General features: G+C 45.9%; 1 protein-coding gene across 45 annotated transcripts in view; it reads right to left on the reverse strand.

Annotated features, from left to right (window-relative positions):
• PPFIBP2 (PPFIB scaffold protein 2) overlaps positions 1 to 25,606 on the reverse strand; it is a 172,829-nt gene that overhangs the window by 88,159 nt on the left and 59,064 nt on the right. For 23 of the 45 annotated variants that reach the window (XR_016231805.1, XR_016231806.1, XM_089329466.1 and 20 more), the window contains one exon: positions 14,574 to 14,788. The exons of 10 other annotated variants lie outside the window; for them this stretch is intronic. Coding sequence is in view for 29 of the 35 variants with exons in the window: in XM_089329466.1 (XP_089185592.1) it covers positions 14,574 to 14,788 (215 nt within the window). In the remaining 6 variants the exon portion in view is untranslated. Of the gene's footprint in view, positions 1 to 868; positions 1,224 to 1,313; positions 1,821 to 14,573; positions 14,789 to 25,606 lie in introns of those variants that run through there. 12 more of the 45 variants (XM_089329566.1, XM_089329547.1, XM_070074023.2 and 9 more) reach the window with 7 other exon arrangements.

Consider the following 25,606-nt stretch of genomic DNA (forward strand, 5'->3'; position numbering starts at 1 on the left):
ATTTCCTGAGGAAGCTCTGCAGAGGGCACACACAAATACCATCCTGCCCAGTGTTTGGGAGCTGGGGTCTGGGGACCTGCACCCCCTGCCTGAGCCCGATCCTCCCTGGCCTTCCTCCTGTCCTGCCGCAGTTACAAGGTCAAATCTCTAATGCTGTCTGCTGCTTTGCCCTTTCCTGCCTCTGAAAAACAGCCTAAAATTCCTCAGCGTGAAAATAAATGCAAATCTGTCTTAGCCAATTTAACAGCAGCCAGAAAAAAAAGGAGAGTCTGAGTCCTGTGAGCAAGCTCCCAGCACTCATTCATTCATTCAGTCGGTCATTCCTCGCTCCGACCACACACTCACATTCACCCCCGAAAGAAACACCAGCAGCTTGCAGCCCAAACCCTAGGCTTCAAAACACTGAAGAGAACTGGCCTAGAGCCTTCCTCTGGTAACACAGACGTCCCCACCACACCGGGTAACACCGGAGCTGAGAATGAGTTCAACAACTTCCGAATTCTGCATGTAGTAAAAGGCTGCAGCTTCCTCTCTGGGTCCCTACACCAAAAAGCAGTGGACACCTTTTTCCCCCGGTCACAGTGTCGTCTGGAGTCTCCGACTACTTAACCGGCAGCATGAAAATAACTAAACTTTCCTCACTTCATTCTTGCCTTTCTGCACAGAGGCTCATTCACCAGACTGTCAGTGGAGAAACAAAGACAGCTGCCTGTTTTCTCGCCCTAGTGCCTATAATTAGATTCTCATGAGTCCGGACAAATAGCTCCCCCTACCACACACACACACACACACACACACCCCACAGCCCAGAGTGTCTCTCCCCTCGCTCATCTCCACGGAGACCCACACAAAGCCGCCAGTCACTTACCCTCTTCAGCCAGGAGAAATGCTTGTAAACATCAATGTCCCCATCCATGCTGGGCACCCATGTCAGCAGTTAGATGCCGGTGGAAAAGGCCCTTGTTCTGGCTGGAGACCAAGTTCTCTCCTCTTCCTTGTCGCTGCCCCCTCCCCCCGCAGGAACGCCAGGCTGTGTTCAAGTTTCCCCACTTCCCTGGCCTGTGTCCTTCAGCCTTTCCCTAAACAGTTTCAGATACACAACGACTCAGGCAGACAGAGCCGCTCGCCTGTCCTCCCCCACCGCCCCCACAGGCACGTGCGCGCGCGCACACACACACACACCCTAGGACTGGGGTTCAGCGCCCCGAGGAGCAATCAGAACAAGAAGGTAGGGGGAACGACTTGGGTAGAAGTTGCACACACACACACACACACACACACACACACAAACACAACGTTCCCCTCCATAATACCAGAGCCTGCCAGAGGGAAAGAGTCCTGAAGAAAATTCCTCGTCTGGCTTCCCCCTGCTGGAGTGGCTGGAACTCATTACCGAGAGCCCCCGATTTCCTGTCTCTGCTTCACTCTGCGTTTACCCACGGGCTCCCAGCTGCTCTCAGTTTATTTGGGACTGGGGAGAAGACTAAAAATAAGTGCTGCTCTTGCAGGAGCTTGCTGGTTCCCACACACAGCCTGACCCCCCGCCCGAAGCGGCGCCTACCCCTCTTCCAGGCAGCAACAGGCTGTGCCCCGAGGAAAGCTGTCCTTTCCAAAAAGGAAGACTCAGAAGGAACTCCAAGTCCGGGTTCCTGGCCCTGTGGTATGCCAGGTCCCAGGCAGGGGTTTGCTCTCCCTGGCACTGCTGGCGCTGTCCTCCAGAGGCCAACTGCTGCAGCTCGGAGACCTTCGCCACCGGCAGGGCTGCCAGCAGCTGCCACCGCAGGGCTCCCTGCACCCAGAGGGGGTACTGCTTCTGGCTGTTCTCAGCCTGGAAAACCTGCTCTACACGGGAAGGAGGTGGACAGCACGTGTGTTTCCACGAGACTTGGGGAGCAGCTCTGGGGGAGGAAGGAGCTGTAGAACGGCTGGCGGGGGCAGGTCACAGGCTGGCTTTCCAGGGTGCCCCACTGCCAGCAATCCCCAGATACCACCCACTCCTCCACCCTCCCTTCTCCTTTGAGAGCTCCCCTAAAAACTGCTTTTTTCCTTTGCCTGGCCCTTAGTGTGCGGCCCTTGGCAATGGCTGATTACGAAAGTGAGCTTTGATGTGGGTGCAGCGGCAGCTGTGGTTACATGCAAGGGCCCTGTGCTCTGCTCTCCTAAATGGCTTGCAGACACACATCTTGTGACTGCCATGGGCCTCGTGGCTGACCAGGGCATTTCCTGGAAGACCCAGCCTGAAGAGGAGGCTACTAGGTGCCACTGTGCCCCTCGGCATGGCTCAGAAGCAGGGCCCAATGCCCAGCAGCACAGTCCAGGCAGGCTGGCCCTGCCCCTGAGATCACAGAGGCACAGGGAGGGGAGCTCTGGCCAGCAGCTGGCATGAGGGGAGGAGTAAATTCCTGCAGGCACACCCAGCTCAGAGGCCAGAAGGGGAGGGAAGAGCAGGCTGGGCTGCCCTGGCTCTGAGCTCCAGAACCTCTTCCTTCCCTTTGGCCCACTTCCAGGGCACCACCAGGACTCACCCAGTGGGGCTCCCTGCCCCCAGGCCACGACATCATGTGCCAGTGAGAACATCTTTCAGGGTGCAGGGGGAGGTATGTTTTGTTATTATTTCTCTTCTCTGTCTAGAAGCCTGGGAAAGTCAAATGAAGTAACGCATTCAGTCAACACACATGTGCCTAGCATTCAAGGCAAATGAAAGCGACTTCCTGCCCTGGGTAAATAAAGAATGACCACACAGGATGTGATGAAGGTATACCTGGGCTCCAGGGAAGGAGGCTCGGAGCTGATGTGGGGGCTGGGCTGGGCGAGGAGGGCGGAGTCTCTGTCCCTGGAGGGTAGGAGAAAGCCTTGGAGGAGCTCAGGGCCCTTCTTTAGGTTCTGGCACAAGAGAGGAGGAAGGGGTGTGGAGGTGGCCACATGACTGCCCACCACAAGCCTGCTGCCTGCCCCAGCCCTGCAGAAGTGACTCAGGTACAGCTCCTGCAGGAAGCTTTCCCAAGTGATCCCCCCCTACCCTCTCCTAGGCATCCACTCTCCTCTTCGCTCCACCTCTTGCCCTGACACTGAAGCATGGCCGACGGCTGTCACATCTGACTGCTGCCAAGTGCGTCTAATTTCTGACTCACTTCTCTAATTTCCATGCCTAGCACAGTTTCTTGGTACACAGTAGGAGCTTAAATATTCTCTGAATGAAAGAATGAGGTTCAAATGGTATGACTGGCCAAGTGGAAACAGATTTTACTTGGAGAAAACAGAGACTTGCAGGTCTGCTTCCCCAGGGAAAAGATGCTTCACTCCAAGAGGAAAGAGGGGGCCAGCTGCATCTCCTAGCTCAACTCCTGTGTGAGGAGCAAAGGGCGGAGGCATGGAGGGAGGGAAAGGGAAAGGAGCAGCGAGGGAGGCAATCAGGGCGAGCTGAATTCTTCACATATTTTGAGGGTATCCTCAAGTAGAAATTCTTACTTCAGCCTTTTTTTTTTTTAAACACCAAAGTACATTTATATTATAATTTAACTCAGCAATCCACAACATAACACTCTAAAGCTCTAGGAGCAAAGCAGCACCATCCATCTGTGCAGCTGGCAGGAGGGAGAAGGGTGGGGAGAAGGAGATGCAATGAACTCAGGAGCTAAAGGCACCTCAGCACCCGGACCCGGTTCTACTCGCCCGTCACGCTGAGAGGCCACCTCACAGCTGTGCCACGCTCTCCTGCAAGGCCGTCCTGGCCAGGGGCTCCTCCTGGTGGTCCACAGATGGGCTTTAGGGGTAGGTTGCTGAAGATGTTGACAAAACAGACACAAAGTACTATTTGTCTGTACAAATCTCTATTTCTGTGAAAACAGAGTTTTCATCAGATTCTCAAGATGACCCCTGATTCCCAGGAACTGAAAAGCCTGGGTTTTATCTTGCCTAAGCAGCTTCTCTGAAAGATTAGCGCTGCCCCTCCTGTGGGGGAGGAGGGACGGAGGGCTTCAGGCTTCCGTCACCCTGCTCCTGTGAGGGGGCATCTCGGAAAGCCATCTCTGAAGAGGAATCCTCAGAAACCTAAACAGGGTACAGTCACAGTGACCCTGAGATCCACTCATCTGCACCCAGACTCCACTGAGCACCGTCTAGAGCATGAGGCAGCCGGCTGAGGGCAAAGGGCAGAAGCTGAGACCGTGTCCTGGGAGAAACAGCACAACCAAGAGGCCACGGTCAGGTTTGGACAGAGGGACTCATGGTGACCTGCCCCTCCCCCATCCTGGGTCTGGAACAGAGCCCCAGGCGTGTCACCTACCTGAGTGGAACTCCAGGTGCTGCTGGCACTGGTTGAGGAAGAGTCCCTGAGGTTTATTCCTGCTGCGTGTCAGCAGGCAGGACTGTGGACTGAGAGAAGTCTTGTGGGTCACGTGCCATTCTGCTGACCTATCACCCACACCCTAGTCTCCACTCAGCCCTGAGCCTTGGCCTTTGGGCCACAGCGATAGCTCCCGGGACACCTCCCTGCAGGTTCAACACAGGCCTGTGTCCTTGGGCAGATGTGCTGCCCCATGGGCCTTGCACTAGTGAGAAGAGGGAGGGGGGAGGCAAGAGCCCAGTGCATGAAGCCCTGACCAAGAAGTCATATCCTGGTCACCACAGTGCCCAAACTTGGAGACCCAACCTCCAAAATGTGTTAGGACAAGGGTCGGCGGACTTTTCCCATAGAGGGCCAGATGTTAAATATTTCAGGCTCAGGGGTTCATGCAATCTCTGTCATAGCCAAGTCTGCTATTTACAGTGCAAAAGCTGCCACAGCCAACATCTACATGGACAGGTGTGACAGTGTTCCGGCAAACCTTTATTTATCAACATTGGAATTTGAGTATTACAGCATTTTCACATCACAAGATCATCTTGTGACTTTTCTTCAAAATGTAAAAATCATTATTAACAGCTGGGATGCAAGACACAGGCAGCTAAGCAAATGCAGGCTATAGTCTGCTAACTCCTGGGTCAGGACAAAGCTTTCCCACCTATAATGAACTGTCTGGGCTGGAGGGGTTTCTAGTATAGAAGCAGATTCTGACCCGGTAGGTTGGGGATGGGACTTGGCATTGTGCACTGCTACCAAGCTCCCAGGTATCGCTCCCATTGCTGGAGTAGTAAGAGGGTAGGCAACTGCTCTCAGGTGGGCCTTGGATTGTTGGGTCAGAACTGAATAAGTGCCAAAAAGCATGACTTCCCCAGAGCCCACCTGCCTGCCACTTAACAGGAGTGCTTGAAAGGGCAGAGGCTTTCGGTGGTGTGGTGAGTGGATGTCTACATGCTCAGACCTCAAGTTATGCTAACCTGGCAACACTGCCCACCATGTCTCCTGGGCCTGAAGCAGGAAATTTAGTGGGGAAGGATTTATTTGCTCTTTCACAAATGTTTGCACATTCGCGGTCATTTATAAACACTGGTTCTTAACAGACTGAAGTAGTCTCCTTAGGTCAGGTCTGAAAGAACCCAGGTCACTAGAATTTAATAGGTCACAATTTGGGAGGAAAAAAAATAAAAATCCAGGAAAATTAAAATTACTAAACTTGTAGTGGCCAAAGGCCCCAAATCTGGGCTGCTATATATGAAAAAGAAAAAAAGAAAAAAAAAGAAAATGAATGGAAAATCCTCCAAGGCACAGGAAGCTTCTGTAGGGCAGAGCCTGGCAGATACTTGGGCCAGGAAATAACCTCCTGGAAGGGGGACAGACTGCCCACTGGCACCCAAAGGCACTGCACTCAGGAGTTTGGAGAGGTTTTCTTGCCGTGGACAATGGAAAGTCAGGTCTGTGCTCCCAGGACCAGCACTCAGCCCTCCCTGTCTCTTCTCCCAACTCCAAACAGTGGAGGCCTCCCCCTGCCTGTGCTTTGTCCACTGCTTTCCAAGAATGGAAAGAGCTCTTTCCCAGATGACCCAGCTGCACCAATGAGAGGTGCTTATGTCATCTTTCTAATCTAAAAAAGAGAGGCAAGAGGGAAAAAGCTACTTTCTTATATAAAGCCTCTACCTTATTGCTTGGGATTTAACTTCCCAGCATTTGTCCGTGACTCCCATCTAGTGGCTTCTCTCAGTACTGCACAGGGACAAAGTGCCCCGGCTTCTGCCTTGCCTGGGAAAGAAAGCCCTCAGTTTTAACACCTGTCATAGGGACAGGTAGGAAACATGCTAGACATTTGCAAACTCGAGCTCTACTTTTGTTCTTTTCTCAAAAAATAGGCACCAATTTCCTCTTATCTTGTTTAAGATCCAGAGGAAAGGTCTTCTTACACAACTCCTGTCTGTAGTTTTCGGGGATTAAAATGTTATATATATATATTTCTTTCTTTTTGTTCCCCACCCTAGGTGAAGAATGGAGATACAGAAATTAATCACAAGACAAGGAAAATTCAAGCTCACATTTTATAATTCATAAAACAGCTTTAGCTCCCCACCTGTTTTTTCCCAGCTCCTCTGGCTTTTCAATATGGTAAACAGATTTGTCTCTTTGGCAAGAATGAAAGAGTGCGACTGACTGGCAGGAACGCATGTGCTTTGTTTGAGAAGCTTGGAGCTGAAGAAGCCACCATCTGTGACAGGGTGGTTTGCAGCTGAGGAGTGGGGTGGCCACAGTCCCTCCTCTCATTCTTTGTCCCTTAAAACACTAGCTAAAAAGGTAACAGAAGGGACCTGAGCTGAGTGGTGGGATGTGAGAGGTGAGTACACACCCTCGGTGGGGCCTCTTCTCCAGCCTGGCAGGGCCCGAGGGAAGCTACCCATTCAGGACAGGCCTTTTCACTGCTCTTGAGGTAGGAGCCTCAGCTGAGCCCTGATGTGGGGCAGCGGCACTTACAGAGGCTTCCTAACCTGCCTCCACTTTGGAAACCAAGAGGCCTGGACTGAGAGAAGCAAAGACTGGTAGTTACAAAGAGGCCTCTGTGCACAGCCCCTAGAAGAAACTGCAGATTTGGAATGTCAGATCTTGCAGACTTTGTCAAACTCAGCTGCCAGTTCCAATAGACACTGAGTCCCAGAGGGCAGAAGTCCACCCAAAGCCACATACAAGTTAGTGGACAAGGCAGGGTACAGCCCTGGCCTTTTAACACACCCTTGCCTTCTATGCTGCCTTGCCGTGGTTCAGTTTGCTCACACCTATCCTAGCACTCTGATCAGGACACCTGCAACCTTGCAAGGCAAAGCCTGGGTTCCTGCTGGGTGGCCCAGCCTCCTCCAGGTTCCCTAGCTCCAAAGAGGAACCCCAAGCACAGCATCTCTATAGGTTCTCCTGCCAAGCGCTGCCCCCACCCCAGTATCTGAGTGCTGCATTGACTTGCTCTTACTCAGCTGCTGTTGCTAGATTTGCCTGTCCTTTCTTGGACTTCACCTTGGACCTTCACCAAGGATCCTATTGGCCCATATCCAACATATTAAAGCAGCCAGACAGATGGGCGGCTGGGGAGTATGTACCAGACTGTTGGAAAAGCATTCATAGCCACTCCTTCTGGGCACTCATTAGGCTCTGGTATCTTTTGAGCATCACCCAAAGACCTGAGCCACTATCGACACTTTGCACTAGGCTGGGTCTACTCCCTCCAGATTGGTGGTTGTCTCCAGCCTGTACAGCTCATGTGAATCTGGCTCACTAATCTCTTATGGGCTCCAGGCTAGCCCTGGATCCCCTAAAAACTTCCACCCAGTCAAGCCAAGTAGATGTAGAGGGGTAGAGACACCTCTTCCAGACCATGGAAAAGCCCCGCTCACAGCCCAGCCAAAATCCAGTCGGTGGTTGTAGTGACACCAGCTCCTTCTTGCCCATGGGACATGTCAGGGCCGTTGACGGCACCTCTCTCCTTCCTGGCCTTCAGGAACATCTGGTGAGGTTCAGAGTTTCTTGCCTGAAACAACCACACTCTCTTGAGGGTATCACATGCTGTACTTCACTGCAGCAAATGCTGGGGGTGGAGTGGATGAGGGGTGCAGGGAGAAGGAAGCTGCCCCTTTCTGGAACTTGGTTCCATTCCAATCACAACAAAGATTCCTCAGGCATCTACCCAGGACCTCAGCTTCATCCTCTGTGAGCACTGACCCTGAGCTTGGCCCCATCTCCCAAACATGAAAGACCACCTTCCTTCCTCCTGAGAATAATGCTGTTCTGCTGCACCAAAGGGCAGGGCAACCTCACTGATACCTGCCTGCAGGCCAGGCCCCAGCTCCCCTTAGACTCCAGGAATGTCCCTTTAAAGAGCTTTATCCTCCAACTTTCCAGGTGGACAATCCAGACACAGATACTGCTCCTAGACCGAGAGAATACAGACCCTTTGTTCCTTGCCTCCCTAAAACCTCAGAGGGTGCCCTCAGCTTGGAGAGCCCCCACATGCCTTTCCAGGCCTGGAGTCCACTTCTCCCTACTATTCAGCTAGCCTCTGTATCTGTGGCTTCAACAACCCATGGATCAAAAATATTCAGGGGGGCCGACGCTGTGGCGTAGCGGGTAAAGTCGCTGCTTGCAGTGCCGGCATCCCATATGGGCACCAGTTCAAGTCCCAGCTGCTCCACTTCTGATCCAGCTCTCTGCTATGGCCTGGGAAAGCAGTAGAAGATGGCCCAAGTGCTTGGGCCTCTGCACCTGCATGGGAGACCTGGAAAAAGCTCCTGGCTCCTGGCTTCGGATCAGCGCAGCTCCAGCCATTGTGGCCAATTGGGGAGTGAACCAGCAGATGGAAGACCTTTCTCTCTCTGCCTCTCCTTCTTTCTCTGTGTAACTCTGCCCTTCAAATAAGTAAATAAATCTTTATTAAAAATTTTTAAGGAAAAAAATGCACCTGAACTGAGTAGATACAGACTTTTGTCATCATTCCCTACACATTACAGTATACCTATTTATGTAGCATTTCCACTGTATTAGGAACGGTAAGTAATTTAGAGGTGATTCAAAATAGATACCAAGGGATGATTGTACTTATTTTCAAGGGGCAGAGCACCACCTTAGGCTCCAGAGCTTTGAATACTCATTGAAAACCCAGTACCACTGAATCTTGGGTAAATCTAATCTACTTAGCCATTAAAGAATAATCTACTTGCTTATTTTAAAGGCAGAGTTACAGAGAGAGGTGGGGAGAGACACAAAGAAATCTTCCATCAGTTGGTTCACTCCCAAAATGGCCACAATAGCCAGGGAGGGCCAAGTCAAAGTCAGGAACCAGGAACTCCATCCTGGCTTCCCATGTGGGTCAGAGGCCCAAAATTTGGGCCATCTTTGCTGACTACTGAGGTTCATTAGCAGGGAGCTGAATCAGAAGCAGAGCAGGCGGGACTTGAACTGGTACTCTGATATGGGATGCAGGCATTGCAAGCAGTGGCTTAAACCACTGGACCACAATGCTAGCCCGTCTACTTGGTCTTTAGGATGAGTCTGGCCTGTTTACACCCATCTCCAGATAGTGAACCCTGGCCAACAGGGTTCCTGTTTCAGCTCTGCCAAGACCCAGCTGAGAAGGAATTAGCCTCATTCCAGGGAGACAGAGCTGCCTACAATGATGCACTAAGACCAAGGGTGCCCCATCCCCTAAAGACAGAGAGGGCCTGGGACTAGTGTTCTATCTGTCCTACCAACCATACCTACCACTGTCTCCTCGCAGCCCATTTGTCTTGTGGCTCACCCACATCTGAGGAGCAGTAACAGTGGAAGACCACATTTCCTACCGCATGCTCCTGCCCCTCTGGCCATCCTTGATGGGCCTTTGAGAGTCACCTGATCCTTCCCCGGACAGCTAATCCATAGCTGTGCAAAGTTAAAATAAAAACCTTTAATTCTGATTTATTTTGCATGGACCAGGACTTAGTTTAAAAACTGTGAGTTAAGCCAGTAAGTTCTTTCCTTTAGGAATTTGAGATTTTGTTTTTGTTTTTATTTAAATACATATGGAGGAAACATGGCCAACAAGAATGAAAAACTGAAAGACTGCGGTGACAGCTACTCCAGCTGTCTTCCTACGGGCCCCTCATTTCCCTGACCTTCATCACCACTCTTTTCTGACACAGCTCACCTTCTGCTATGGCAAATGGATGTGCCAACATTTCTTTCCCCAGACTCCTATGCACATGCAAACAAACCCTGGCCACTGAGACCCAGTGGAAGTTTGCTGGGGAATTTCTGAGGAAAATTTCCCTACCTCTAGACACAGCGGTATAGTTATATCTGTGTGGGGTTGCCTGGAGCTCCAGTAACCATCTTGCAACTGCGGGAATCTTTCTAAAGAAAAGCTGACATCCTCTAAGGAGAATGAGACCGAAAGATAGGAAGAACCAGAGCCCTTAAGGTCATCCAGAGCCACTGATTTAATCCTGGGACCACCCCAGCCTCTGGACATCTTGTAGTGATGTACAAACCTCCTGACTATGTATACTACTTTTCTAGAGAAAGTACCTCACTGATAGAGACATGAGGGGAAGAGGTGGACTGCGCAGGCAATGTTATAACAAGGGATTCACTCTGAGATGTACGACAAAGCCCGTGTGTCTGCTGAGGAGAATGCAGCAAACATGCGAGACATGCACAGACATTACACATGAGATGGCACTGGCCAGTCCCGCCCAATCCCTCCAGCTGCCTCACTACTTCCAACTCCAATCTTAACCCACATGTGGCTTTTTAAAAAATAAAATACAAGTGAGTCTCTGAGGTTTAAAGGGGTTCAGAAGTATATGGTGGGGATCCACATTGTTTCACAAGCTACTAGTGGATACCAAAGTTACTGGGACATAGACCAAAGTTTGAGTAGCAAGGGTTTCAGATTGAAAGTACCAATTTAAAACATAGCTCTGCAATGTTTCCATACGGATAAGACCTCGTGTGGAATGTGTACACAGCCAGAGAGTAACATGACTTTAGGTCAAGGCCTGTAACACAGCCCATTTCTGTTGAGAGTCAAAACCTTAACATTAGCCTTCCTATCTTGGAATGTTTATATGAACTTCTGACCCCCTAAAAGTATACCATTCACAGGTTTCTGATGGCCATGATTACTCTAAAAGATTTATGAATGTGATAATTGTCAAGGAAGTCTTCTATCAAAAGGAAGGCATCCCTAAACCATTGCAAATAACCCCCATAACAGATCTGCAAATCTAAACAGTTCTGCAAATCTAAATGCAAGATGTTTTCTGGAAGGCGTATTGGCTTCCTTTGGCTGAAAAAACTATTGCTAAAATTTTTCAAAAATATTTCAAAAGTTTGATCCATTTTTCATACCACATACTAAAAATATTGTTGACGAATCTGCATTAACTATGAGAAAAAAATTAAATGATAAACCTACTGGAGGAAGATACAGATGAATAGTAACTTGATCCGAGCTTGGCCTGTCTAGTGTTAACAGGAAAAGAGGAAACCAAAACAGGAAAGCCCCTTAGAGTTAATAACAATCTCCTAAAACTCTACACCTCAAAAAGCACCATAAACAGCATTTTTAAAGCAAAATGAGAAAAGTCTATGCCCCAAAAAAGAAAAATACGACATGGAAGTCATTCAAATGCATAAGAAAAGCACTAACAGAGAAAAGAGCACAGGATATGAATAGACTAGAGTGAGGTAGGCCCACCCAAGGGGACAACGTGATCTCTGGGGTGTGTGGGAAGAAGATATTATAACTATTTTTTAACCCATCCTTTAAAAGACTTCCACCTTGGAATTTTTTTTATAATTTACATTAGGAAAATACTGCATATGTGAACATGTAAATACAGGGAATTACTGCTTTCCATATAAAATATGAGATTAAAAGTTTAGAGAACATACAAATAATTTAGCTTACCTACTAAACAAAGAAATGAAAACACAAGAGGAAAATAGTTTCCCTGTGAAATTAGCAATGCTTTTTAAATTTCAGTGACTGTTGTTGATCAGGATGCACGTGATAGACTTACCTCACACCCTGCCAACAAAAATAAACAGATAAAATCTTCTGAAAAGTGGAAAATGTGTCAAAAGCCTTAAAGTTATTAATACTTTTGAATTAGAGTTGTCAGACTTAGCACAGCATATGTGGCATGCTTTTAAAATTTACTTGGGGAGGCATTGTGGTATAGTGGGTACAGCTGCCGCCTATGATGCCAGCATCCCATATGGATGCTGGTTCACGTACTGGCTGCTCCATTTCCAATCCAGCCCCCTGCTAATGGCCTGGATAAGCAGTGGAAGATGGCTCAAGTATTTGAGCCCCTGTCACCCAAGTGGGAGACCCAGATGAAACTCCTGGCTCTTGGCTTTGGCCTGGCCCAGTGCTGGCCATTGCAGCTATCTGGGGAATGAACCAGTGGACAGAAGAGTCTCTCTCTCGCTCTAATTTCCAAATAAAAAATTCCTTAAAAAAAGTATTCAAAATTAATCTATAATCAACTTCAACTGGGCACCTTGTATCTTATTATCTGATAATTCAACCTAAATTCTGTACTTTTAGGAAATATCTAAAGAAAAATATTTCTGGACAAAGATTTTGACTGCAGCAATGCCAGATACTAGTGAAAGATTAAAAACAATCTGGGACAGGGGGCTGGCGCTGTAGCGTAGCAGGTAAAGCTGCCGCTTACAGTACTGGCACCCCATATGGGCACCGATTCGAGTCTCAGATGCTCTACTACCCATCCAGCTCTCTGCTATGTCCTGGGAAGGCAATAGAAGATGGCCCAAGTCCTTGGGCCCCTGCACTCATGTGGGAGACCTGGAATAATCTCCAGGCTCCCGGCTTTGGACAGGCCTAGCTCCGGCCGCTGTGGCTACTTGGAGTGAACCAGCAGATGGAAAAGCGCACTCGCACTCTCTCTCTCGCTCTCTGCCTCTCAAATAAATAAATAAATCTTAAAAAAAAAAATCATCTGGGGGCTGGTGCTGTGACCTAATAGGCTCAGCCTCTGTCTGTGGTGCCAGCATCCCATATGGGTGCTGGTTCTAGTCCTGGCTGCTCCACTTCCAATCCAGCTCCCTGCTGATGGCCTGGGAAAGCAGTAAAAGATGGCCCAAGGGCTTGGGCTCCTGCACCCGCCTGGAAGACGTGAAAGAAGCTCCTGGCTTCTGGCTTTGGATCAGCTCAGCTCTGGCCATTGTAGCCATTTTGGGAGTGAACCAGCAGATGGAAGACCTTTGTCTCTGTCTCTCCCTCTCTCTGTAACTCTATTTCTCAAATAAGTAAACACCTCTTTTAAAAAAAAATCTGGGCCAGCGCCGCAGCTCAATAGGCTAATCCTCTACCTAGCGGCGCTGGCACACCGGGTTCTAGTCCCGGTTGGAGCCCCGAATTCTGTCCCGGTTGCCCCTCTTCCAGGCCAGCTCTCTGCTGTGGCCCGGGAAGGCAGTGGAGGATGGCCCAAGTGCTTGGGCCCTGTACCCCATGGGAGACCAGGAGAAGCACCTGGCTCCTGCCTTCGGATCAGCGTGGTGCACCGGCCGCAGTGCGCCAGCCATGGCGGCCATTGGAGGGTGAACCAACAGCAAAAAGGAAGACCTTTCTCTCTGTCTCTCTCTCTGTCCATTCTGCCTGTCAAAAAAAAAAAAAAAAAAAAAAAAAAACTGTTCATTTAGAGGAATGGACACATAAAGTACATCCACATAAGACAAGTAAGGATAGTCACAGGCATGATAAACTGTTCAGTGAGGGAAAGCCACTATGTATTCTCTGCACTACAGTAGTTGGGGCTTTTGTTTGAGGACACAGTTCAATGAATCTCTTGGTTTTTTGACCACGGTCCTGAGCAGACAAGGTCCTCAGAGAAAAAGATCAGGTTCTGCAACTTCACAAAAGGGTCCAGGGAACAGTACTGACGGGTCTTACAGGGACTCTTGTGATTAGGTTGGGCACACCTGCAAAATCCAAGCTGCTTCCCTAATTAGCTCAGTTAGTTTGCAAACTTGATCCCATCTGCAACCTTCCAGCTGAGGATGTAAACATATTCACAGATTCTGGCGATCAGTAAACAGACATCTTTGGAGACATATCACACTGGTACAGGTAGATTACACAGAACACCAGGCAGACAGCCCATCTAATGGAAATATTGAATAACACATATAATGGATATGATGGAGAATTGTTCAGAGTTCAGAGGAGGCATGGAGATGAGACTGTCTTGATAGAAGTGCCCAGGACGGAAATGTAGGCTGCAACATCTGGAACATAGCCTATCTAATCACAAGTGACAAGGCCTGTGAACAAGAGTGTCTAAACCTCCTTATGACGTGATCTTCAGCATCAGCCTTTCCCTCCCAATTTAATGCTCCTGTTCCTGCTCTCCTGCCTCTATTCAAACTTTCCAGTTTTGAATCAGATGTGCAGGACACTAGCTTTAGCAGACTGAATCCCAGTCTTCATCCACAACTCAGTTCAGGTAATCACACACTTTCTTCCTCTGACTTCCCAGCTTCTTCCCCTGAGCCTTCAACTGGTTGCATTCCAGATCACCGCCTCAGTGGGCCAACCCCTCACCTTATCCATTCCCAGACAAATGAGTCAACAGGCCTGGCCAGGATGGCATTCCTGGTAATTCATGATTGTGTTCCCCAGTGGTTCCCCCAGTCAGGCCATGGGCCTACTCACCAAGTTCCCCTCAAACCACTCCTTTATGTAGGCAACTGTTGGGCCGGGGATCTGGCTCAAGAGGGCTGATCTCTCCTGAGGAAGTTCCAACATCTCCAGGGCCAGCCTCAAGTCCTCGACGAGATGAAGCACTGGGATGGGGTTCATGTAGGAGGCTGGGGAAGACAGTCCAGGATCACAGGTACCATCACTAATATCTGCACCTGTTTTAGTGCCTGAAATAAGAGAGAAAGGTGGGAACCTCAGTAAGAAGAGAGGATTCCACTGATGAAGAACAAAGGTAGTAAAAGGAGAAGGGAAAGGACCAGATAAGAAGCCAGGAAGACCACTTCTGCCTTGGCAAAAAATCACTCACAATGTAAACCGTGCTGAAATCATCTTTTTCTAATCTAGGCTGAGCCTGGTCAGAGGTAGGTGGTTATGCCTATTGAGACTCACCTATGAAGCACAAACACTTAGGCAACAGAGCCAGCCCTTGCCAATGACCACAAATGTGCTGGTTAAGACAATAAGATTCTATTCTTCAGGTTTTAGATTAATACATATGTTTTATTTTAAGTTAATGTGGTAGATTGCACAGATGGCCTCCAAAATATTCCTCCCACCTGTGTATTTAACACTCCTTGCATGCTGAAATGGATCTTGATCCCAGACTGGTCTAATGACTTGCTGTGATCACTAGAAAGCAGTGAATGTGAGTGTGTCCATGCTGGGCCTGGCTCTTCAAAGGCCTGACAGTTCCCATTCTTCCCCTCCTCTTTGACCTAGAGTACCATGTAACAAAGCGCGGCTATCCTGCTACAAAGACAGCCTCAACTGTTCCAGCCACCCCAGTTGCAGTGGCAGATGTGAATAAAGCCATCCTGGCCCCTCTAGCCTCAGCTGGAGCCATGTGGAACAGGGAGGAGCCATCCCTGATGAGCACTATCCAAACCACAGAATCCTAAAGCAATAAATGGGGATGGTTGTTCTAAGCCACTGTGTTTGGGTTAATTCATAGACAACAATTACTATATTCACTATACTATATTGGAATCTTTCTGGATATTTCCAGTTGGGAGATCTGTATATCCCCTGACATACTCATGCTTTTAAACTTGCATTCATTATTACTTACATCCACGCCTCATCTCACTCTTAGAGGGTGTGAAGTCTCTGAGAACAAAGTTCATGTCCTACTTGGCTGAGTTCCCATCACCATGCCCTCCACTCAGATGTTGATATGGAATCTGACTGAATGCTTGCACATGAGTGATAGCTAAAGAGAGAGAACACTTGGATTTCCTCAGAGATTTGGGATGCTGGGTCAACTCATTCTCACTTGATATGCCCCAAATAGAACTGTTCCCTTCTAAACCCCATCACTTAACAACAACAAGTCTTCTTTCCATTAAGTACAGTAATATATTTTTCAAACCCAAACTGGGGCAACATGGACTAACAAAGGATTTCTGTGTTTTTTTTTTTTTCATCAGTAAGAAACATTTTAGAAAATTGATGGAGGCATTTCTAGGGCATTTGGATTGTTCATAACGCAAACAGGATAAACTATTTGAAACCAGGACCCTGCTGGAAAATGTGAGCTGTAGGGCCACCACACTGGTGGTAGCCTATGATCCTGACATCTAATTCCAGGTCACTGTATTTTTCTAGAAGCCAACTTCCCACTTACCAGGCAATTTGGGAAAGAGAAATCCACACAGAAGGAAACAATTACTACAGTATTTGATTACTAGTTAGCTTTCTGAAAATGCATGATGGAGGGAATCAGAGATCACAATCCACAAACAAGGCAGCGGCTCTGGGATCTAGGGACCTGTCCAATTTACCCACATTCTGAAGTATGCTCAGTACTTTCTGGCTCCTACAGACACAATTTAGAGTTGACTGGGAAAAGCACAGCCAAACCTCAGGGAAGAAAATGGACAAAATCTAAGCAAGACCTTCACTCTCCAAACGTTTGCTGAGGAATCTCTCTCCATTCTGGACACACATTAATTTCAAACAGCCATACAGATATATAATAAATTAACACATATACACTTCGTACATGTAGAATATGTCAGGCTAGAAGGTGTGGGGAAACGCTGATGTTTTCTTACATTTTTTAAAAAAAATTTTTTTAACAACATAGATTTGACAGGCAGTGAGAGAAAGCAAAAGAAAAAGAGAAACAGCGGCCAGCTCTCTGGTGTAGTGGGTAAAGCCGCCACCTGCAGTGCCAGCATCCTATATGGGTGCCAGTTTGAGTCCTGGCTGCTCCACTTCCGATCCAGCTCTCTGCCATGGCCTGGGAAAGTAGAAGAAGATGGCCCAAGTGCTTGGGCCCCTGCACCTGCATGAGAGACCCAGAAGAAGCTTCTGGCTCCTGGCTTCGGATTGGCACAGCTCCAGACGTTGCGGCCAACTAGGGAGTGAACCAGCGGATGCAAGACTTCTCTCTCTCTCTCTCTCTGCCTCTCCTCTGTGTAACTCTTTCAAATAAATAAATAAATCATACGAAAGAAAAAGAGAAACAGAGGAGATCTCTTATCTGTTGGTTTATTCCTCAAATGCCCACAACAGCTGGGGCTTGGGCCTACTTAAGCCAGAAACCAGGAACTCAAGGTTGGAACTCAATCTGTCTCTCGGGTAGCAGGGACCCAAGTACTTAACCTGCTGCCTCACAGGTGTATTAGTGAGAAGCTGGAATTGGAAGTGAAGCCAGAACCTACAGCCAGAAACTCTGATAGGGGATATGAGGTCCCTAGAGGTATCTTAACCACAGTGCCAAACATCCACCTCTCATTAACTTTTTATCACTGTGTATCCTTGAAAAACTGTTTTCCTTTCCCTGTGATCCTCCCTGCTCTAAAGTGCTGGGATTCTTCCCTGCTACTTCAAGGGTGTGTATACCTGTATATGGGTGCACATGTAACTGTATTTATCTTTACAGGTATATGTGTATATGCATAACATACTTTCATTTCTATTTTTGCAACTTATATTCCTTTTATTACTCTATCAAAATAGCCAATAAATGCTAGATGAGGGAGGTAAAAGATAACATTATATAATCTTTCCCCCAGCTATCTGTAATGGAGTGACAACAAGGCCTCAGATGATAAAGTCCACTTGACTTTAAATTTAAGAGTCAAATATGGTCACAGTATAAAAAACTGAAAGAGGCAGCTTCCAGAACTATCCTTGGGTTTGGGGCTGTAAATGATAAAATGATATGGTGCAGGGAGGCATTATGCCAGGGGAAATAGAACGACTGTCAATTTCCTCTCCTACAATAAGAATGTGGTAACTAGCTGCCAACATGCTTCTTAGTGTCCATACTTCTTAGAGAGTTCCCCTCCCTTATTAATATCAAGGTTGCTTTGTGTGGCCAGTAAGTATGGCAGAAGTGATGGAATGTCACATCCAAAGCTAGGTCACAAAAGACACAGTGATTTCTGCCTTGTTCTCTCTCAGATCACTTGTTCTAGAGGAAACCAGCTGTCCTGCTTTAGGGATACCTCATCATTGTTTTGGTGAAGAACTATGAATATCTGACAACAGTCGTAGAGCTGAGCCCCTCCACCAGCAGTCATGTGAATGAACTGGCTGGGAAGCAGATCCGCCAGCCCCAGCTGAGCGTTCAGGTGACTGTAGCTCCAGTCAATATCATTATATATTTTAAATTTATTTAGCTAAAAGTCAGTAAGAGAGAAAAGAGAGAGAAAAAAAGATACACAGGCAGACACAGAGAGATCTGCCATCTGCTGGTTTACTCTCTTTTTTTAAAAAATTTATTTATTCATTTGAAAGTCAGAGTTACAGAGAGAGAGAGAGAGAGATCTTCCATCTGCTGGTTCACTCCCCAGATGGCTGCAACAGTTGGAGCTGAGCCGATCCAAAGCCAGGAGCCAGGAAAGACCCAGAGGAAACTTTTTTGGGAGACCAAGAGGAAACTCCTGGCTCTTGGCTTGGGATTGATGCAGCTCCAGCCTTTTGCTGCCATCTGGGGAGTGAATCAGCAGACGGAAGACCTCTCTCTCTCTTTCTCTGCCTCTGCCTCTCTGTAACTGCCTTTCAAATAAATAAATAAATCTTTTTTTAAAAATAGGGCTAGAGACACTCTTTTAAAAAGATGTAAGTAACTGAGCATCACATAAAAGAACATTAACTATGATGACATAAAAGTAACTTCTGGACATTAAAAACAAAAAAAGACAAAGTACAGCCAGAAAAACCTACTTGTAACAATGAAAACAAAAGATCAGTATACCCTTCATGTAAAAAAAAAGACTTAATATATCAATAAGAAAAATGTTCCAATCCACTTCCCACACACAAAGTAGAAATCAGATTTTTTATGGGCATTCGGGGGGAAAAAAAAGTAGAAAATATAGGAAGAATCTTTTCTCACTAATAAATAGAACACTTAAAATGATACTCAGTTTTTCACCTGTGAAGTTTTTCAAGTTGAAAATGCAATGATATTCAACGTTGGCAAACGCGCAGGGAGATAGACACCTCCTACGCTGTTAACAGACATAGAAACCAACTCAATCTTTTTGAAAAGCAATTAGGCAAAACACAGTAAAAATATTCATACCTTTTGCCCTAGCAATTCCACTTCTAGAAATCTAATCTAAGGAAACGAAATCAGACATGGAGTCAAAGATTAATATATAAGAATGATCACATGGGACCAGTGCTGTGGCATAGTGGGTTAAGCTTCTGTCTGCGGCACTGGCAATCCATATGGGTGCCTGTTTGAGTCCTGGCTGCTCCACTTCCAATCCAACTCCCTGCTAATGTGCCTGGGAAAGTAGTGGAAGATGGCTCAAGTGCTTGGGTCCTATACCCACCTCAGAGATTGGGATGAAGCTCCTAGCTCCTGGCTTCAGCCTGTCCCAGCCCTGGCTGTTGGAGCCATTTGGGTAGTGAATCAGTGGATGGAAGATCTCTCTTTTTCTCTTTCTCCCTCTCTGTCTCTGATTCTGACTTTAAAATAAATAAATCTATTTTAAATTTTTAAAAAAAAATGGTATCAGCTGTGTCTTAATTGTGAAAAAGTAGAGGAGGGGGAAATGCCCCCCAAAAGGTGAATGTTAAAATAACTTCTGGGACATCCAAAGAATAGAATACACGATATAGAAAACAAATGCCCAAGATTCAGTATCATGGGGAAATACCTGCCTTACACTATCCAGTAAAAATAACAGTATAATGAAGACCTCTAGGAGTCTTTGTATAAAGAAACACATATATAAACACGTACATAAAGAAATATACATATATAAAGAAATGCAAAATGTTGGTACAGATGAATTTTCATTACTTTTATAACTTTTTTCTTCTAAATCTGTAGAACAAGAAAACAAAGTAAGCAATTCAAGTTTGGCGTTTAATTCGCACAGCTACTTGAGGTGCTACTGTGCTCTGAAAGCTCCTGAGGGGTCCTAAGCCATCTGGGAGGATTCAGGTCCTTCCTTGGGCAAGAATTAAGGGAGCCAACACTGTGTTCTCCTTGTGCCCTCAAGAAACTCCTTCACCCAGCAGTTATGCAGGTAAACGGGGGAAAATAACCCTGATAGTATTTTCATAGAGCAATTATTTCAGAAAACCTCAGACCAGGCCACATGATACGCTAGAAAAAGAGTTCAGTGATTAAGGGGAAGACTTCTGGCAACAGGACAGATCCAACTGCCAAGCTTTGCCTTCACCACAATAAACAAATAGAAAAGCTGAAAAGGGGAACAGCCACCTCCCTGCCCCCTGCCACCTTTTTTTTTAAACCTTGTATGCCAGAAACAAAAAGCAAACTCAAGGTGAAGTAAGTTCAAGCTGACTCTGGAGGAGCCTAGGGCAAAAATGGAGGTACAGAAAGATGTGGAGTTGGGGCTGGAGCTTGGGGTTTTAACAGTCCAGTCAAAGCAGTAAAGTCAAAGTGAGACCCCTATGGAAAGACAGTAGTCAAAGTAGACACAAGTATCACCTGTTTTATAAAGAAGAGTCTGAAAAAAAATTCCCTCTATAGCAGGGAAGTGTGCAGTGTACAAGGAAGCCCCCTGTATGTTTATAAAACCACACACGCATGTACATATACCTTGTGAGAAATCAAAACTACAGGCCTCTGCATACCACAGGTGCAGTATCAAATTTTCACCACGCACTTACTACTAAATCCCAAAGCTAAAATGAATGCATGCACGCGCACACAGGTCCAGAATGCTGCAACACCCAAGGCCCAGCACTCACAAATGTAAAATCTTCCTGAAGGCTCAACTCCACGCTCTGCATGGACTCCCTGTACAAAGGATTGGCTCCTATGAAAAAAACTACAACCACATAGGGAAGCAAATCAAAACAACAAACAAAACCACGGGCTGTGGTGCAGAGGGTTAAGCTGCCACATATGGGAGACCCCTATTGGCGTGCCAGCTGAATCCCAGCTCCTCCGCTTCCAATCCAACTTCCTGCTAATGTGTCTGGGAGGCAGATCACGACCCATGTACCTTTGTTCCTGTCACCCACATGGAAGACACGGACGGAGTTCCTGGCTCTCTGGCTTCTGTCTGGCCAGGCCCAGCTGCTGCCAACCAGCAGATGGAAGATCTCTCTCCTCAACTCTCCTTTCTCTCTCTGCATTTCAAATAAACAAATAAATAATCTTCATAAAATTCTCAAAAATAACAACAGACAACAAATAAGAAAATGTGTGCCCTAATACCTGGGATTAACAGAACAATGTAAAAGAGAAAAATTAACACTGGGCATGCCTTAATCTAAGGCAAGAAGTGAAGATTAAGATTGAGCAAAGAGAGAGATTGGAGGGGAGACCTCTGCACAAAATCAGGATGCAAAAGGACCAGAGTCTCAGCAAACCAACAAGAAAAAAGCCACCCCCAACAAAGAAATCTGGGTTTAGATCTGGAATAAAAATGTACCACAGACAATTCAATGCTTTAAAATAAGACAAGAAAGGTAGAGGAAAGTACAGAGTGACTCAAGAAGAAACAAAATAAAGTGGTTGGAAAATGTTCAGATAAATTAGCAATCAAAATACAGGTGACAGGTTAAACAGATCAGTTAAAAGAAAAACAGCAAATTGATTAAAAACTAAAATTTGGGCCAGCATTGTGGGATACCCATATGGTCACCAGTTCAAGTCCTGGCTGCTCACTTCCAACCCAGCTCCCTGATAATGACCTGGGAAAAGCAGTGGAAGATGGTCCACGTATCTGGGTCCCTGCCACCCACTTGGGGGACCTGGAAGAAGCTTCTGGTTCTTGGCTTTGGCCTGGCCCAGCACTGGCCATTTGCAGCCATCTGGGGAGTCAACCAACAGATGGAAGATCTCTCTCTAACTCTGGCTTTCAAGTAAGCAAACCTTAAAAAAAAAAAAAAAAAAAAAAAAACTAACTAAAAATTAATCCACATTCCATTGACAAAAGATATACCTAAAACAAAAGTACATTGAAAGGAAAAGGGAGGATGATTATAACATCAAGGAAATAACTAACCAAAAGAAAGCTGAAACAGTCAGATTAACATTAGGCATAATATTCCTTAAGGCAAAAAGCATTACTAGACTGGAAGAATGATGATGATAAAAGATGCCATTCACTAAGAAGATATCATTCTAAAGATGCATTCATATGATAAAAGTACAGCTTCAAAATACATAAGGCAAAATATCCATAATTATTAGAGAAAACTTTTACCATTTAGTAGCATAATAGCCATTTTTCAGAAACTAATAAGATCAAGAAAACAAAAAAGAACAGAGAAGATTTGAACAAGTTAATTAATTAATTGAATGTAATGGGCAAATAGAGAAAACTTCACATAACATCTGGAAAAATGGACTCGCCTTGTAAGCACACATGAAATCTTACTGAAAAACGGCAGTGTTTCAGTCTAGGTTATAAAGCAAGTATCAATAAATCTCAAAAAATATCAGAGCCCATTTAAACCACAACATAATTTAACTTAGAAGTCAATTTAAAATATATATTATTGTTTGTTTTTAAACTGGGGTTTTGATAGAGGATAGATTCATCCAAGAGAATAGACATAAAATGATGGATATAGAAATGAAATATGTATATAAAGTATAGCTATATAATATGTACATATTTATATATAGTTATCCCTTAGGATCCACAGGGTATTGGTTCCAGGATCTACCACAGATACTGAAATCCACAGATGCTCAGCCCCTTACATAAAATATTATAATATTTGCATATAATCTATACATATCCCATGTGCTTAATTTTTAAATTTATTTGAGATGTAGAGAGTGCTTCCATGCCCAGATTTATTGCCCAACTGCCTGCAAAGGCCAGGACTGGGCGTCAGCCAAAGCTGGGGGCTGAGAACTCAATCCAGGTCTCTCACGTGGGTGGTGGGAACCCAATTACTAGAGCCATTTCCACTATCCCCCAGGATTTGCATTAAAAGGAGGCTGGAGTCAAGAGCTGGAATTGAGCATCAATCCCAGGTACTCCGATATGGGACATAAGGTCATCTGAACCACTGGGCCCATGTCCACTCTCTCCCATGTAAGTCACCTGCAGAATAATTATAATACCTAATACAATGTAACTATTATACAAGTGGCTGTTATTCCCTAAACAATAGGGAATAATGATAAGAAAGTTTATACACGTTCAATACTGGTGCAATTATTTCTTTAATATTTTCAGTCTATAGTTGGTTGAAGCCACAGATGTAGAACTCATGGATATGGAGGGATAACTGTCTCTCGTGTGTCTCTGTGTGTGTGTGTGTACATATCATGAATATGTGGCTGGCACTGTGGCATAGCAGGTAAAGCAGTTGCTTGCAATGCTGGCATCCCATATGGGCACCAGTTCATGTCCTGGCAGTTCTGCTTCTGATCCAGCTCCCTGCTAACGGCCTGGGAAAAGCAGCAGAGAATGGTCCAAGTGTTTGGGACCCTGCCTCCTATGTGGGAGACCTGGAAGAAGCTCCTGGCTCTGGCCTGGCCTGGCCCAGCCCGGGCTGTTGTAGCCATCTGGGGAGTGAACCAGTGGATGGAATATCTCTCTCTCCCTCTTTCTGTCTTTCCCTCTCTCTCTGTAACTCTTTCAATAAATCTCTTTACAAAATAATAATACAAATACACACAAAAAATAAAGATTAATCAACAAAGCTAAAGTCAGTTCTTTGTAAATAACAATAAAGAAGATAATCTCTGGCAAGAAGGAGAAGGCACATGTAAGCAAATTTCTAGAAAAATATAACTTGCCAAGTCTCAAAAAGAAATTAAAACCTAAACAAAAAGAAAGAAAGAAACTCCTCCACAAGAAAACACTAGGTCTACACAGCTTTGCAGCTCGGCTCCTATACCTACAACCATAGCAAGTATTTAAGAACAACATGATTCCAGTTTTATCCAAAGTCTCAGTGAATATACATGAGAGTACACTCCCCAAATGAAATGGGCTGTGGGCTCTGAAACAAGGGGAAAAACAGGAAGAAGGCTACTGAAAGCATACCAGTGGCCAGTCTGACTGCTATACAGAGGGTGGTCTTTGAAATTCCTGGTCCCTGGACACTTTTGACCTCTACTACAACTTTCTTCCGAACAAAATGGTTAGTGGAAATCTCTCAACCTAAGTCCTGAATGAATAACAGGCAGGTTTCAGCTCTACTACTGTTACTGATGGACTGCTCTGTGCTATCCACCTCAGTGAGCAGAGCACAAGATCAACTAAGGACTGTTGAGAGTATGGACTCATCCCCAGCCTTCCACCCCACAGCTGACATCATGCGTGAGCCAAGGTGAATCACTTCTTCTTGATTAGAACTTTCTGTGCTCCCATTTTTTCCCCCACTTTTAACCAACCCAGACAGTAATCAGAGTTGGCAGAAAGACCCAGCAGACAGGGCAACCTTGTTATTGACTGTCATAAAATAGACTCCTCTTAACTATTCTCCTCAATGAGCACAGCTTGTAGGTAATTGCATGAGTAACATCCTGTCACAGCAGAGGCCTAAGTGGCTCTCTGTGTTCTACGTGGTTCTCTGGACCTCTGCCAGAAGTGGTCTGATAGATGAGCTGCTGAACCTGTTAGTCTACAAATTAAGCCCTATGCAAAACTAGTATTTGTGGCAGTTGCTCTGGGCCATCCAGATAGACATAATTAAGCAATATATAGTTCAATTTCAACTGCAGACAGTGTAACTCAATTAGAGTGCTATTTGCAGGCAGAATCACAGGGACTAATCAGCAGGAAGATTAGATCAAAGGTTAACATCCTATTGGATGCTGTAACAATGGTCTTTTGTATTAGAAACAAATCATTATTGACACAGGTCCTGGGTGGAGGCTTTAACAGTCACCTCTTTTCTGGAACCCAACATTTCTGGGGTTCTAGTCAAACCCAGATACACCTGGAATATACCCATTCCGATTTCAAGGGTCTAACTTGATGAAGAGTTCTGTTTCTAGCTCCGCTTCTGCTTCTAAGGCATTTCCTTTTGCATTTAGAAGAACCAATGTCTATCGCACCTCCCAAGCTGCTGACTACCTTGAGATGAAGGCCATCACGCTGTCTCTGGAGGGATATTCATTAGGATGTCTTCTCAGCGCACTTCTGGTCTGTTTATAGCAGTGACAATCCCCTGCACTGTTTGCACTGACTGGGGAAGACATACTTTTTTTGCATTAAAAGCTAACTATAAAAGCATTGATATCATGTGCCCGATGTGCACCTTTTTTTGGAAAGAGCTTTGGAAAGTGAATAGTAATTCATATTACAGAGTGAAATAAAAGAGGAAAATTCCTTGTTGTGTCGTGTTTTGATTATCAACAATCACTGAAGAAACTGTGTCCATTTTAGTAGGGTTCTGTGTTGTTTTTATGTAACTGGTTACTATTTGGTGAAGGTAGTCCACAAAAATTTCCTTCATTGAAATATATTTTTTCAAAAAATGAGAGAATACAATCCTTTGGTTCATGTTTGAATACTATAAGAGATGCAAAAACAGCTGTGTTTTGGTATTGGGCACTCCTTGACATTGTT

The sequence above is a fragment of the Oryctolagus cuniculus genome, chromosome 1 (assembly GCF_051225735.1).
Source record: "Oryctolagus cuniculus isolate XC-2025 breed Fujian yellow rabbit chromosome 1, ASM5122573v1, whole genome shotgun sequence".
Lineage (NCBI taxonomy): Eukaryota > Metazoa > Chordata > Mammalia > Lagomorpha > Leporidae > Oryctolagus > Oryctolagus cuniculus.